The sequence below is a fragment of the Bos mutus genome, chromosome 3 (assembly GCF_027580195.1).
Source record: "Bos mutus isolate GX-2022 chromosome 3, NWIPB_WYAK_1.1, whole genome shotgun sequence".
In the NCBI taxonomy this organism is placed as follows: Eukaryota; Metazoa; Chordata; class Mammalia; order Artiodactyla; family Bovidae; genus Bos; species Bos mutus.
In genome coordinates, this window is record NC_091619.1 from 55,570,842 (window position 1) to 55,587,707 (window position 16,866).

Sequence of the window (16,866 nt, forward strand, 5' to 3'; positions counted from 1 at the left end):
GACACTGTTTCCCCATCTATTTGCCATGAAGTGATGGGACCAGATGCCATGATCTTTGTTTTCTGAATGTTGAGCTTTAAGCCAACTTTTTCACTCTCCTCTTTCACTTTTATCAAGAGGCTTTTTAGTTCCTCTTCACTTTCTGCCATAAGGGTGGTGTCATCTGCATATCTGAGGTTATTGATATTTCTCCCGGCCATCTTGATTCCAGCTTGTGCTTCTTCCAGCCCAGCGCTTCTCATGATGTACTCTGCATATAAGTTAAATAAGCAGGATGTGACAATATATAGCCTTGACGTATCCTTTTCCTGTTTGGAACCAGTCTGTTGTTCCATGTCCAGTTCTAACTGTTGCTTCTTGACCTGCATACAGATTTCTCAAGAGGCAGGTGAGGTGGTCTGGTATTCCCATCTCTTTCAGAATTTTCCACAGTTTATTGTGATCCACACAGTCAAAGGCTTTGGCATAGTCAATAAAGCAGAAATAGATGTTTTTCTGGAACTCTCTTGCTTTTTCCATGATCCAGCGGATGTTGGCAATTTGATCTCTGGTTCCTCTGCCTTTTCTAAAACCAGCTTGAACATCTGGAAGTTCACGATTCACATATTGCTGAAGCCTGGCTTGGAGAATTTTGAGCATCACTTTACTAGTGTGTGAGATGAGTGCAATTGTGCGGTAGTTTGAGCATTCTTTGTCATTGCCTTTCTTTGGGATTGGAATGAAAACTGACCTTTTCCAGTCCTGTGGCCACTGCTGAGTTTTCCAAATTTGCTGGCATATTGAGTGCAGCACTTTCACAGCATCATCTTTCAGGATTTGGAATAGCTCAACTGGAATTCCATCACCTCCACTAGCTTTGTTTGTAGTGATGCTTTCTAAGGCCCACTTTACTTCACATTCCAGGATGTCTGGCTCTCGGTTGGTAATAGTAGAGTAGTTCCTATAAAAATGTAAGTCATCTTCAGACCATGCCACTGCTCTTGGTTAATAGAGTAAACATCTACAAGGCATTATACTATCTGACCTCTGACATTGCCTCTCTGACCTTATCTTCTTCCACACTTCCCTTTTTCTTGCTTTCTGCTACATTGGCCTTCTTTCTGTTTTCCTCTAACTGACCAGGTTTTCTCCCACTATGGCCTCTTCCCTCAAAGGGCAGCACATCCTTTTGGTGTTTACTCCAGAGTCTCTTTTTCAGGAGGCCTTCCTGGTAGCCCGTTCTCATCTTGTCCTTACTATCTTGCTATCATGTATGATATATCTTTCATCTTGTTGTTGTTTTCTTTGTCTGTATACTCCTTGTTTTTGTCTGTCTATACATGGAGTACATTAAGCTCATGATGGAAGGGGTTTTTGCTTTTTATGTTCACTACTAAAAGACTATATCCAGTGCTTAGGGCATTTGTAATAACTGGTCAGGATATTTTTTTCATGTATTTTTCATCATTTACATTTCTGCCTTTTGGAATTACCTACTAATTATCCTTTACATGTCTTTTTTTTTTCAAAATTATTATATAAGGGTTCTCTCTATATTAGGATATTAATCTTTTGTCATAATCCTTTACTTTATTGCACATTTTGTTAGCCTGTTTAATACTTTGAGGGGCTCTGAAATTTTGGAGATACACATGAACCTATGTATGTATATGTGTATGTGTGTGTATGTATATATATATATATATATATATATATATTTTTTTTTCCCTTTACAGCTTCCTTTTGGAGTCTCTCACATTTCTGCACATCTTGGGAGCAGCATACTGACTATGATCCAGAAACAGACTTATCTTTTCAAGGATGTTTGTATAGCGAACATCCTTGGAAGATAGTAGTGTTTCCTTCTACCAAACAGGCTTACTGCCTGTTATAAAAGATTTGGGTTCCCTAAATTTGGAGTTGCTTCTCTGTGTGTCTCCCTATGTGTACAGGTGTCATCAGCCCTCTTGGTATTGCTTTGGAGGAAGTGAGGCTTAGGAAACTAACACAAACACTGATATAAGACTCACCCAGGAGTCTTGTGTCTTCTGCTAGTATCCATGAGACTATGCTAGGCTAACTGGTAGTCTTGGAGGGTAAAAATTTCAGACTCTTACAGTTCTTGATATCGTCTTTTGATTTTATGCTTAGTTAGGTTTTTACTATTCTAAAATTAAATCAGATTTTACCTGAATCTTCTGTGAAAAAAAGTGTAAGCTTAATTTTTTTTAATATTTAACACATTAAAATAAATGTATAATTGACCAATGTAAAAATCATGTTTGCTGAAGGTGTATTGTTAACCTGTTTTTTCCTAATGAATGATTTTCTTATTACCATTATGGTGATCCATATTTTCCCCGTTTATTTAAAAATCCAATCTTTGTCATATAATAAATATAATCTTAATGTATTTTTTTTTCTATTCCATAGACCCCTGTATTATATAGAGAGGGGTCAGACACAACTTGGTCACTGAACAACAGCATACATTTTAATATGTAATAAGTACTGAGATTCTCTACTTAGTATCCTTTAAAATTTTTATTAGTCTCTTCTATTTTTCCACATGAATTTTAAGTTAATTTTCTCATATTCCTCTTCCCCTCAACTGTTTTGGTTGTAATTATAGTAAAGTTGTATTGATTTGTAAAAAACTGATATGTCAATAGTATTGAGTCTCCCTTCCAGGAAAGTGGGCTTTCTATTGTTCAAGTCTTTTATGTCAATACATTTTTAAAGTTTAAAAATATGTTTTTAATAAATAACTTTTTGAAATTCTTAATTTTAATGGTAATTATATGCAGTCAGAAATAAGTTAATTTTATTAGCTTCGTTGATAAATGAATTAATTTTTAATGCATCAAAGTACAAATGAATTCTAATGATTTATAAAATCTATTTATATATTCCTTAATAGACTACACTTGCTACTTTGAAGGATGAGATTGCCTCTGTTGAAAATGAACTCTTAGAATTGCAAGAAGTAGAAAAACAACAGAAAACCCTTATTGAAGTTTATAAAACTCAGGTAACCATTGCATTTATTTTAATGTTTGTTAAACTTGGTAGATAATTTAAACACTGTATTTGTTTATGGTTTAAAAAAGCAGAACTGAGGAAAGGTGGAGTTATTGTGATAAAATATGATTTATCTCAAAATATTTCTTAAGGTCCCAAATTCATAAAATGATTCCTCTTATTCCTAATTTGAATGCGCTGTTTATATTGGATATTCCTAAAAGTGATCTAAAATTAATTGCATAGGTGTAATGGAACTTATAGTAATCTTGTTAGTTAATTTTAGTTATATTTGTCATCTTGTATTGTTAATGGTATTGATTTAGAATAATGACTCCATTCAAGGGTCATTAAAGCACAATATTTCCTCTTTGCATCTTAATAAAGTATAATTCAGATTTATTCTCATGAAATACCTGGAAAAGAACATATGTATTGAATAGAGCATGTGTTAATTGGTAATTTATAGAAAAGCTTACGATTTAGAAATACAGTATTTAAGAAAAACTTCATTTGAAAGATGAGACATATGCAGGTCCTTGAATGATGGGTAACAAATTGGTCAACAAGGACCTTATTTTCATGAAGGAGAGTGTTTGAATCGAAGGATAATGAACTAAAGGTTAAAGCTGAAGGAGGGAAATAATGTAGGTAAGTAGGAAGGACTCCATTCCCATGGTTTAGATGGGAAACTGGAGTTGAGACTAAAATTCAGTTAGAATATTCCAGTTATCCCTGCTAGAGCTAAGAGTGGAGGCTGTGATGGACTGTGTGATGCCTCACTGAAAATATCATCTGGGTCTTCCAGCTGGTTGTTCTGATTTAACCCTCCATGAAGAATACTGTGAATGAGTATATTCTTGGCTCTGGGTCTTGTAAAAAGTGCTTAGGTTTTTTGTTTTTTATTTAACAGATTTTGATGTGTAGAGTGAAATAGTTGCTTTGGGAGCTAGTTTGGACCAGAGACCAATTCTTTAAAGTTACATTGACCTGCTAATGAAGGTCTCTCTCTAAAGTTCAGAGCTCAGGTGAAGATTCTAGAAGTATTATGGGAAAAGACAGGTAAATCACACAAGGATTATGGATTAGAGTAGAGCACTGAGTGATTCTTGTATTTAAAGAAGGAATAACATTAGATAAACATACTGATGGTACTAATAGGGTAATGATAATGGGTTTAAAATAGAAATTTTAAAATTTAAATTCACAGTTTTAGCTTTTTATTTCATATAATGGTCCTAATAAGAAAATAATGCATATTACTGTAATATATTTTATTTTCAGATACAAAAGGTGCAAGAAGCAGCTGAAATGGTAAAAAGCAGATGCAAAAATTTGCTACAAGAAAATAGCCTAATAACAAAAAAAACAAAAATAAAAAATTAAAAAGGTTAGTTTGACATTTTAAATAATAAAATGTTTTATTTATGTTTTGTACTGTATGAATTTTATATGAATTCTTTTATATAAATTTTATATAAATTCTTTCATTTTCTTTAGTTTAGACTTAGGAATTATCTGTTCTCGATTTCTGTGGCAATTTGTTTTCTAAGTAAGTAATGTGTCTTCCAGACCTGAAATGTGTTAATATATTTTAAAATTTTTTCCTAAATATTTAAAAAATAACATAAATGTTTAATTTTTCTGATACAAGAGGAGACTTAAGTAGCATCAAAAAATGGTTATCACTGAGCTTCATGCAAAGTTGACTATCTTTCATTTTTAATCTCACCTTTTTTATTCTGATACTAAATCTTTTGTGTAAAAAAACAAAATATTCTCTTCTAAATGCTTTTTTGGAAGAAAAGTAACATTAAAAGCAAAAAGAACCCTTTTCTTTTTTTTTTCCCCCAAAACAAAATCATTTCCTTTTTTTTTCACCCTATTGCAAAAGAATGAGGGGAAGGTCAGTGTTGGCAAGTTATGATGTTTTTGTGAATATTTTTAAGTTTTTAAATGAAATCGCATCCTTTTTTGGGTCTTCTCACATTGCTTTTGGTAAGGAAGCAGTGAAACTTTTAGGACGCTGACATCCCTGACTCCCAGCTAGGGAGGTCATGGGATGTTACTGGTTAGTTGAGTGTAATAAGGTGACTGTCTCTGGGTTGTCCCCACATCTTGGAATTGAGAAGTCTGAGTAAGACACCAGTGTGAAGAAGAGGTCAGTCAGAGCAGGCTTCTCTGCTGGTTAAAAGAGAGAAAGGTAGCCCATCAGATGTGCAACTTACTACTTTTCACCTATTTTTAGTAGACCACAGAAGAAATCATTTCATACCTCTTGGTTACTTTTTCTCATGAGACATACCAATGCAAATGCCTCCTCTTTTATAGGCAACTTTTATAAATAAAAGTCCATTTTAGAAAACCTGTTCAAAAGGCTGAAGAGGCTGGAGCCTGTGCAGGGTTTTCAGATACTATGAGGTCACAGTGTTTTCTTACTGGTATTAAACCAGATAAGCTATTTTTTAAAGTGAAATGCTTCCTTTTTCTTGTCCATGCTTCCTTTTTCTTGTCCACTGTTTTAAGTTTCTTGTCTTTGTCATGGGCTCTTAGATGTTTGGGGACCCAGAGGCAGGCATTTTTCTAATTTTATCATTTGTCGTCCAGAAGGCCTGATGTTGCATAGTAGCTCTCGGTATTCCCTGTCTTGGGGAAAAGTCTAGCTTTTGTTTTTCTTCCCTATGAACATCCCAGGTGCCCTGTGTCTTGTTATTTCCTCTAAATTATCAGTTCAAGCAATTTTTATGGTTGCTTCTTGTCACATCTCTACAAAAGTGCCACCGTGAGGAATTGTAGCAGCCCAGAGATAATATAGGTACAGTTAGATTTATTCTTAGTAACATAGTAACATTAATGATCAAATTATAGTCTCCTGAATACTACTGATATTAGGTATTTTGAATTTACATACAGCAAACCTCACTAATTCTGACTAAGCTGAGTGCAGCAAGGCTGCTTTATTCAAAATATCTGAGTTACCAAATTTTGGACAAAATTCTATAGTTACTTCAGACTGATGGCTGGACAGCAGAAGACTACTGTACCAGCTTTCTTAGTAATGTCTGTGCTTGCATATAATGACAGGACAGTGTCAAAAGTTTACTTTCCTAAGTAATTTAAACATTTGCCCTGCAAGCTAATATCACCATATTCATTTACTCAACAAACTTTTTGTACACTAATTAAAGTCCAACCTACTTTTGTGTTCTATATTCTAATTTAACGGGTGGGCTTCCCTGGTGGCTCAGATGGTAAAGAATTAACCTGTCATGCAGGAGTCTCAGGTTCAATCCCTGGGTCGAGTAGATCCCCTGGGGAAGGGATTGGCAGAATGTGCCTGGAGAATTCCATGGACAGAGGAGCCTGGCGGCAGTCTGTGGGGTCATAAAAAGTCAGATATGACTGAGAAAGTTTCACTTTTCATTCTTATTTAGCACAGTCAAACTTAAAGTTTATTCTTATTTATTTGGTTAAATCTCTTTTTATAAACTCTTATACCTAAAATATTTATTATATTACAGGCATATGTAGTATTTAAGATAGTAAAAACATGGATGCTGAATGTGTGATCTTGCACTTATTTCCCTAATGCTACAACTCAGATGAGAGGCCAGATGGAGTCTCATCTGAAGGAGTTAGAACGTGTCCGCGGTTCCTTGACGGCGGTGGAACAGAGGCTTCAGGAGTGTCAGGAGAGTCTGCAGCACCACAAGGGGAAGTGTGCAGACCAGGCACACACCGTTAGGGAGCTTCAGGGCCAGGTGTCCAGCCATCATTTTGATTTTCGTTAGATGTGTTAAATGCTTTGGAATAATTTCGCCAGTTGAGGGCACTCCTGTCAGGGGTTGATTATTTTACTCTTATCTAAATAAGTTGATAAAATGTCAGTTTCTTGTGAATACTGTGATTATTTTGTAAACTCTTCTTGTTAGTATTTTATAATGAAAAATGGTAGTTAAAATTGCTAATTTTTAGTTTATTCATACAAATCTGTATTTAAACATTTGAGGATAGTAATAGCATGAGAGAAGGAGCAAAGCTATGCTTACATGTATATTTTTGATGTCAGGATAAGATAAATTATTGAAATTTACCATATAAAAATTAGAATTTATTTCTGTTAGAATTATGTGCAAGTTTATTTGGATTATTCTCAATTTTTTAAACATATACTTTTTCACTGCATCAGAAGAGAGAGATCATGGGTTTCATATAGCCGTCTCTTAATTAAATGCCTAACATAGTAAACACTTAATAAATATTTTTTAATCTTTTTTTTCAAAGAAGCATATCCAAAGGTGGTGGCACATCTTTTTATTTGCAAAATAATTTTAGGAAGAATTCCCTATCTTCCAAATTAATCTGGATTTAATATTGAAAATCATCCTCTTTTTAAAAGAACTCAAACAAAACTTTGCTGAGTTTATCTCTGAGAAGAGATCTTTCTAGGAAAGTGTCAAATCACACTAACTGAAATATGAGAAAAAATTTTTTTTCAAGACTGCATTATTTAAATGTAGCTTTTTTTTAAAAATTTTTTTTGAAGGTCAAAGGTCTAAAGGGTTTTATTTTTATTTTTAAATTTTTATTGAAATACAGTTGATTCACAATGTGTTAGTTTCTCATATATGTGTATATATATATATAGATAGATAGATATAGATATAGACAGAGAGAGAGATAGTTCCACACATTATATAGCAGATCCTTGTTATCTAGTTTATATATAGTAGTGTGTATGTTTAAACCATAATCCTAATTTATTCTTCTCCCCCACTTCCCCTTTGATAATCATAAGTTTGTTTTCTGTGTCTGTGAGTCTATTTCTGCTTTGTAAATAAATTAATTTCTATTATTTTTTTTAGATTCCACATATATTATATGATATTTGTCTTCCTTCTGTTTGACTTACTTCATTTAGTATCATAATCTCTAGGTCCATCCATAATGCTGCAAGTGGCATTATTTCATTTTTTAATGCCTGAGTAATATTTCATTGTATATACTTAGTATATCTTCTTTATTCATTCATCTATCAATGGACCCTTAATTAGGTTGCTTCCACGACTTGGTTATTATAACTAGTGCTGCTGTGAATGTAGGGGTGCATGTATATTTTCAAATGATAATGTTCTCTGGATATAGGCCCAGGAGTGGATGGCTGGGTCATATGATAGTCCTGTTTTTAGCTTTTATTTATTTATTTATTTTTTAAATTTTACTTTATTTTTTAAATTTTACAATATTGTATTAGTTTTGCCAAATATCAAAATGAATCCGCCACAGGTATACCTGTGTTCCCCATCCTGAACCCTCCTCCCTCCTCCCTCCCCATACCCTCCCTCTGGGTCAAGCAGTGGGAAAAATATTGTTTTGGTGTAGGCAAGTGTATCTTTGGTTGATTTGCTTATCTGTTTTGTTTTGCTTCTCACAAATATGTTTTTTATTCAATAGTTACAACTTCACAGATATTCAATTATTAATCACTGTCTGTAGGTGATTATCAGAAAACTGTAAGAGTAATCCTAAGTATCCAACAATAGGAGGTTACTGTTTAAAATCTTCACATTTACTTAACAAAATACATGTTCTTTTGCAATAAAACATTACTCAGAATGTTTTAATTGCCATCTTTCAGTAACAATTTTAGTAAATAATTTTCCATGAGGCAACAATAGTTTTTTAAAAAAATCCAGGAATTTAAGAATTTGTTTTTTAACAATGTAATATTTCTTGGTGTCTCTCTGTGTAGGGGTAATAATATTTATACCATCTTCTTTTTTATAATTGTTCTAGCAGTAAACTATGTAGATTTCTCTGGAAGTCACTTATGAAGAAAATAACCAAGAAAACTTTTTTCTCTTTTAGGTTGACGAAAATCATAATCTTCTGACAAAGCTTTCTCTGGAAGAGGAAAATTATCTTATTCAGTTAAAGTGTGAAAACCTTAAACAGTAAGTATTAAATTGACTTAAAGTTGGTATTACATTTTTTTCTACACACTATAATTTTAAAATATATGTCTTCTGTAAAAAGAAAATTAGAACAGATGGATGCAGAAAATAAAGAGCTTGAAAAGAAGCTGGCAAACCAAGAAGAATGTCTTAAGCACAGCAATCTTAAATTTAAAGAGAAATCTGCAGAATATACAGCACTGGCCAGACAGCTGGAAGCTGCTTTAGAAGAAGGAAGACAAAAGGTACAGATGGCCTTTATTTAGAAACATTTTAATTAGATTACCAAAGAGTCATCTTTTTAAACAGACGATATCTCATCTTGCCAAACCTACAGTTATTGTTTTTATCCTGATGACAGGGTGAAGGGAGCACTTACATTTTTGTTTTTTATCTACTTTTCCCTTTTGGAGCTAAACAGATATGTTACTGGTCTGGAGTTACTTCACTAAATAAATGGTGATGTGGCAGGGTAAAGGGCAGGAATGGAAAACACTTTATAGGAATCGCCCTTCTTTTTTTTAAATGAAACCAAAGCAAATATGCAAGTTACTGAACCTTTTGGTTTTGATTGAGATTCAGTGAGCTATAAAGCTCAACTCCCTTTTGGCAAATGTTGTAAAAATAAATATGGACAAGAATTAATTTCCAGTTAAATCCATATGATAAGCATTTAATAAATATCTCACTGTCTGTTGAGAAGCATTCTGTTAGTGCTTCTGATACACAGATGAGTAAGAACTGGCCTCAGCTCTCAGGACACTCACAGTTCAGTAGGGAAACAACGTGTGAACAGATAGTATCATCCAGCAAGTAGTTGCTACAATGTAGGGAAGACACAAGGGGCACTGCCAGGTGGATTAGTTCAATCTGGAGATGTGGAGAAATGATTCAGGAAGATCTCAAAGAAGAGGTAAATTTATCAAATAATTTGAAAATGTAATCTTGAAAGACACAACGTGGGCTTTGGAATTCACAAGAGGTGGATTTTAATTCTGGCCCTGACACATTATATCCCAACCCAGGGCAAGCTACTTTCCAAACTTTAGTTTCTTAATTGGTAAAATGGGGAAGATGAGTTTCCTCATAGGATTGAATGACACTGGAAAGAGATTGTCTATACCCTGATGACTCTCAGAAGTATATCTCTGCCACAGACTTCTTTATTTCCTGACATCTAAATTCGTATGCTCTGCTATTTATCTCCTCTTAACATTTTTAGGCAACTCAGGCTTTACATGTCCAACACCAGACTTTGAATGTCTCTCTGAACTCTTCCACCTGTGGTCTTTCGCAATCCTGTTAAAGGCAATTCCACAAGAGTGAGAGAACTTCTGATACCCTTGAACTCTTAAGTGTCACACAGATATATTTTGGTATTTTTTAACCTCTGGGAAAGCTATTCAAGTTGACTTTGAAAGACGTATCGTTGAATGAAAGCTGAGTAGTAAAATGTACTGCCAATGATAGAAATGTAATCCAGGTTTCTCAGTCCCAGCCTGTGGGAGGAGAAGTGACTTTAGCCTGGGTTCAGACTACATGAACCTTGGAAATGCTGGATGCTGTCAGATTTCTTCTCAGAAGTATTTAGAGTCCTCAGAGATGTGTCTGCCCTCTCCTTTCCTTCCTGCTGCGGTGAAATGTGGAGCTACTGCCGCGTGAAGAGTGCCGTCACTGCCCTGTCACTGTTGTCCACACTGCAGGGCATTGTAAAGGACATGGGTACTTGTCCTGGGGGCTCTTTCTCCCAAAGCTTCAAATGCTGTTAGAATTCTTCTCTCACAATCACCCTTGGAATTTGTGCACAAGAAATCTTTGTAAATAACTTTATAATAACTTAGAACTTAGTCCGTGGGAGTTAGGTTAGAGGACAGTCCTCATACTAGCTCCTTGCTCCTGAACTAGTCTCTGCCTCCACTTTCATTCTTGTGGTTCCAACTCACCTTTCCTGCAAATAGGTTCCCATGTATCTGAATCCTTGGATAACATCGCTAAGCTAGACTTTCTGCTGAAATAAACCATCAGAGAAATACGAAAACTCAAATTCAGACCATTTTGGAAGTGAATGAATGAAAAACCAATCTAGTGTGTGTGTGTGTGTGTGTGTGTGTGTGTGTGTGTGTGTGTGAATATCATCTACCCTGCCCCCAATTCTCTCCATCCAAGTCTATAATCAGCATCGATTGTGAACTTTCTATGTCCCACCACCACTTTGGATGCCATGATAAATACTGTAAAAACATGGCAGTTAATCTCAGCAGATTGTGGAAATATAGTATTGGGGAAAACCTGCCTACGTCACATCTGTGGTAATATATACACGTCTTCCACTTCAAGCTACTTTTTCAGATACTTCCATACCAAACAGGAGAATGCATGCTTATGCTATATGTGTTTCTCAAGATAGAACACCCTTAAACACTTTGTAGTTAAGTTGTCTAATATCCAAATAATATCTATTTGGAAAGAAGAGATACAGTATAATTATGTCAAGGCTTTAAATTATATCTTAAAGAAAGCACATTTAGCTCTTTTATTCTTTCAATTAAAATTACAGGTTTCTGAAGAAATAGAGAAAATGTCATCTAGAGAAAAGGCTTTACAAGTCAAAATAGTAGATCTGGAAAATGAGCTTAGAAAGAAAAATGAAGAACAAAATCAACTTGTTTGCAAAATGAACAGCGTAAGTATTAGTATGGCTTAATGTATTTTCATTAAAAATAAGTGAGCATTTAACATTCTTAGCATGGAGTTTTAGTTAAACAGTTAACATACAAAGTGAAGGGAATCAAGGCTATTACTTTACTAATAGTACTAAAAGTAACAAATAATATAAATCATAAAAATAAAAATGTCAGCATTTGGCCAAGGAATTATTATCCTGTATCCTTGGTAGCTTCTATTACATTTCCCCCAAAGTCTCATCAGGCCCTTTCTCTGCATATTATTTTTACATGACAGATGCTTAATGAAAGTTACAAATATCATTTACTTGTTTTCTTTCTATTATGAATTTTTCATTTTTAAGATAAACACTATGATAGATTTTGATAGTATTAAATAATGAATATTATATTTTAGGAAGTTATAAGTTGATGATTTAGATGTTTTAGTTATATCTGCTTATGAGGTGGATGCTTGGGTCTACTCAGTCATAAAATGAAAATACCAAATTGGCTATGTTTAGTTAGTCTTCTAATGTTTTCTCCTAACTATTCATGAAATGGTTGGTGTAATATACTATGAAAACTAGCACAAGTTGTGATTGACTTAGTTGAAAATTATCTACTAAACAGTGACATAGGAAATAATAATACTTTTATTTTTTCCAGGAGCCAGACTCCATGATAACTATTTTTTCATTCCTAAGAATGTAGACCATTGAAAACCTGAAAGGTTCAAAAGTTAGATATTTTAGCCATCATTATTAGTTTAATTTTATTACCATCAAAAGTTTCATGGCAATTTAATCAGAACAAAACATTTCTCATCTTTAGTTTAGCACAGGCCTTCGCTTTATTTCAGAATATTTTTTAGTCACTGTCAGAGTTTCTGTTATATTGTAAAATGTGCGATATTCTGTGTGTAATTGAAACTTCTAAAAAATGAGTATATTAAAATAAGGTATGTGTGTTATAATATTCCTAGTACTTGGTTAAAGCTGCTAAAATAAGTAAATTTAAGATCTGATGTTTAGTTAAGCTTGATGATTTTTACAGTGGTAAAAATTTAGAATTCTGACCTTGGATTAAGACATTGCTGAAAAATGGGTTTATTTCTGTCCCTTCCCGGGAGCAGTTCAGTTGGCAGTTTCAGATACTTGTTTTATACACACGCCTTAGCTCCATCTGAATTGTAAGCACCCTGAGAGGCTGTCTCATAGTTAATTGTATGCTGCTGTCTTCCATAGTGCCCGCCCCACAGCAGCAGGCCTCTTCAGATTTTCTGCCCAGTGGTTCAGGGGGAGAGAGAGGGAATAGATACGCAGACCCAAGGGTGACCCTCAGCGGCCTACTCTAGATCAAGAAGCCTGAAATGTCTTTGGAATATATTATATACTTACATTTTAAAATCTATGTTCATTTTGCATTCTACCTTATGTGTATTTGTATTAATATTTTTCCCTCCAAGGTGTTGAGTAAAATCAATGTTTCTCAAAGATCCATTATAGTCATTCTATGACTTTGTAGACTTCAGCCTGGCGAGTTGTTTTATACCACCCACTATACTTTCCTTGGGGGCATTGCTCAGTTTCAGAAGGTATCTGGTGTCATTGAACACCTGGTAGGAAGGATATAAAAGATTTTTCTTCTCATGGTTCCTACATTTTAGTTGGAAGGTAGGTGATATTTGTAGCCTGTCTATCTAAAATATTTTCAGTGAACAGATCTATTTGGGAATTTACACACAACTGAATATTTTAAAAATACGTTACATTTTAAATGTTTTCCTCAAAGACCACATATGATATTGAGTTCATTTTGTTTTTAAAAGATTCCAAAAATAAAATGTTCATATTATCAAAACTAGAATTCTGTCTAGTTTATAGACAGCAAAAATAGTTTTGCTATTTTAAGATAGCAAAAGTAGTCAGCCTTTTAGGCAAAGAAAATGACAAAAACTAGTATTAAAATATGCCATGTTAAATGTAATAGAAATTGTGACAGTTTTAAGTAAAATCTATTTAAGTTAATCATATAAAATATATAATAATTTGGAGCGAAGTGGGTGTGTATTACAACAAACTGTCACAGAGATCAACCATGTGTGTGCTCTATTCTAGATTTTAAAGAAAAGTGAGCTCTAAAGTTTTTTCTTTTAAAAAATTAAAAACCATGTATTCAATTAGTGTGTATATAAATTTTTATATTATGACTATCCTTTGATATTAATGTCATTATTAACTATTTTTATTTCTTTTTTTTATTTAGAAAGCACAACATCAGGAAGTATGTTTGAAAGAAATACAACATAGTCTTGAAAAGTCAGAGAATCAAAATGAGAGTATTAAGAATTATTTACAGTTTCTTAAAACCTCTTATGTAACAATGTTTGGATAAATTTTTGGCTTTACTTTCTATAAACAATAGATTTTTACTATGAGTAAAAAGTAATTAGGTAAAAATTAAATAAATATGTTATCTGTTGCTATACTTTATGATTTATGAGTGGTGCTATTAAGCTTTTATGTAAAGATTTTTGAAACATAATTTATTATCCAATTGAAATTTTAAAACAAGATACATGTTAGTATTCCTTTTTTGCTGGATAGTCTTCACTTAACTCTGGTTAATATCTATTTAATTTATTTTGGTTTCTAGAATATTTTATACACAGAAAAGAAGCTAGAATCATTCTTTGTGACTATAGCCACCATTCAAATGAATTTGTAATAAACCTTGGCCAATTATAAGCCAAATACATGATTTTAAATAATGTATGTAATTGTTTTACATTATATAGTGCTATATGTGTATATATTAATATAATAAAAGAAAATACTCTGAATATTATTTTTAATAATGATATAATTGCATACTTTCTAAAGTTGCCAAATGTCTCAGTGTACTTAATATTGTTTCAAATATATGCTAAAATGCCATTATAATTTCTGTCAGGTTTTAAATATAGAATTTTAAGTCATGGCTTTATTAAATGCCAGCTGACAGTGACAGATGAAAACACGGTGGTATGCATTCTTTATAAAGAATAGGTCTTTAGTCTCTCCTGTGAATTTATAGTCTCTTTTTGTTCATCTTATGTTAGTGATTGATATTATTAGTGTAGACATTCTGAAACCCCTGAGTTAACTGAGAGATTAAAGAGGAGTGATTTTTCCTACCCCTTCCCATGGCCAACTCACATGGGATGATCAAAATAAACACTTTTAATACCAAGAAGCTTTAGTGTGAGATCTTTGTTATTGGAATGGAGTAGAAGAGACACCAAGAAGATGTTCTCTCTAATCTCCTACCCTATGTGTCAAGTCAGGATACTCTACAAGGGGACAGATATAATTGACAAAGAATCAAGTAATAGTGACTCCTCTCAGAGAATGACTTGAGAGGTGTTTATTTAAAGGACACTCAGGTCTCAAATGATCATTCAAAGCAGCAAGTTGTGTACTACACAGTCCAGCCTATGAACTGAGCTCAGTCTCTCCAAGATGTTTTATCTATTTCTCTAACTAGAAATGAGGGCCTGCTTTTCTCTGATCCCCTCACTCCTAAGACTGCTGTTATCATCTGCAGGGGCTTACTTCCCAGTGACCCAATTGCTTCATAGTATTTTTCAAAAATACAATAATTTCAGAAACTGGCCACATTTTTTGCCTAACAATTGCTAACAATATTAGTGTTGCCTTTTAATTTTAAATCATAGTACTTGTGTTACATGCTTGACCCTTGTGATTCTTTCTTCATCTCCTTAAGCAAAGGCAGCCTTAAGAAATACTCTCATGAAAGAAAAAAAAATACTCTCAAGAAAGAAAACGAAGGTTTTTGAGTATTTTTCACTAGACTTTGAACTCTTAAAGAACAGAACTGTATCTTATTGACGTTTTCTTATTTCTCTTTCAGCTACAACACAAGACCTGGTATATAGACACTTAGTTGATGTTTGTGGATAGGTAGATGGATATTAAAAGAGGGAGATATTCATATTCCTGTTTTAAATATGAAAAGTATAAGAGGAATTACTCCTGTGGCTGTGGTATAAAACTCTTTGAGTTTTAAAGTTGGTATTTGAACTCGAGTCTTCTGACTCCAGAATCTCTGTACAATACTTTTTTCCTGTTGTAAGCAGTGACAGCAGCATTAGCCCAGTGGCATCATTGCTATCGGAGAAGGTAATGGCACCCCACTCCAGTACTCTTGCCTGGAAAATCCCATGGACGGAGGAGCCTGGTAGGCTGCAGTCCATGGGGTTGCTAATTTATTGAGCACTAATCTATGCCAAAGTTCTGACTCTGATACTTGTATTAATTCATTTTCCCTTTATCTAATGAGATAGGTGCTATTAATTACATTTACTTTTCAGGAAACCAAAACACAGAAAAGCAACTCACTCAAGGTCACACAGCTAGTAAGTAGCAGGTATCCAGAATCTCTTCTCTTGGCTATGACCATACTATCTTCATGTATATTTCATAAGTAAAGGTAATGGTTTCTTGTAACAATCATGCATTACTTCATCTATGAATACTTTCTCTTTTAAACATTTTTAATTTTATCAAAGAAATTTGTGCATATGGTATTTAAAAGTTGGTCCCCGCCATATTTTGGCTAGACTATGGAAGGAAAAGACCCTAAGGTTGGTACTTGGATGTACTGGCACAGAATAACAAAGGAAATTTACCAGAACTAGAACTTCAGCAATCTCCCTGCTTAACGTTTCCATGTGAAACATTAAGCACAGACATTGGATTTTTCTGGCATGTGAACCAAACTCAGTGTCAGGGAGGCTCACAGTCAGTCCCTGGGAATCCCCAAGTGGTGTCTGCTTCCAGCTTCTCATCATCCCAGACGGGGAAAGAAAGCCCTTGTTCCCACAGTACTAATAGGCTGGCAGGATTTTCTGTTTATCCTTGATATTCAGGATCTCATGACTCTTAAGTTCTAAATATTTCCTTCCATTATTTGTGTGATTATTACCTCTCTACATATTCCTCCCCTCTTCCTTATTTTGTCTGCTGGATCTGACCTCCACACCACTTGCCTTTTCCCTCAGGGTATCTGTTACAGGACTGTTGTGAGGCATTTCTTCCATCTGATGTTTCTAACCGCTTATATGGTTCTCAGGGGCAGTCATTCTCTTTTGCTGTTGGATACTGAATTTCTAAATAAGAAGTCTTGAGTTTTAGTTCCTAAAAATTTTGGATGTTTTTTTTGTATTTTGCACTGTAATTCCATTC

At 33.9% G+C, this 16,866-nt stretch overlaps 1 protein-coding gene across 1 annotated transcript in view; it reads left to right on the plus strand.

The window, feature by feature from the left end:
• ODF2L (outer dense fiber of sperm tails 2 like) overlaps positions 1-14,854 on the plus strand; it is a 40,358-nt gene extending 25,504 nt beyond the window's left edge. Inside the window, 7 exon segments of the mRNA XM_070362069.1 lie at positions 2,900-3,010; positions 4,285-4,383; positions 6,573-6,761; positions 8,869-8,954; positions 9,037-9,199; positions 11,512-11,637; positions 13,886-14,854. Coding sequence (XP_070218170.1) covers positions 2,900-3,010; positions 4,285-4,383; positions 6,573-6,761; positions 8,869-8,954; positions 9,037-9,199; positions 11,512-11,637; positions 13,886-14,014 — 903 coding nt within the window. The 3' untranslated portion in view covers positions 14,015-14,854.
• Positions 14,855-16,866: the final 2,012 nt, after the last annotated feature.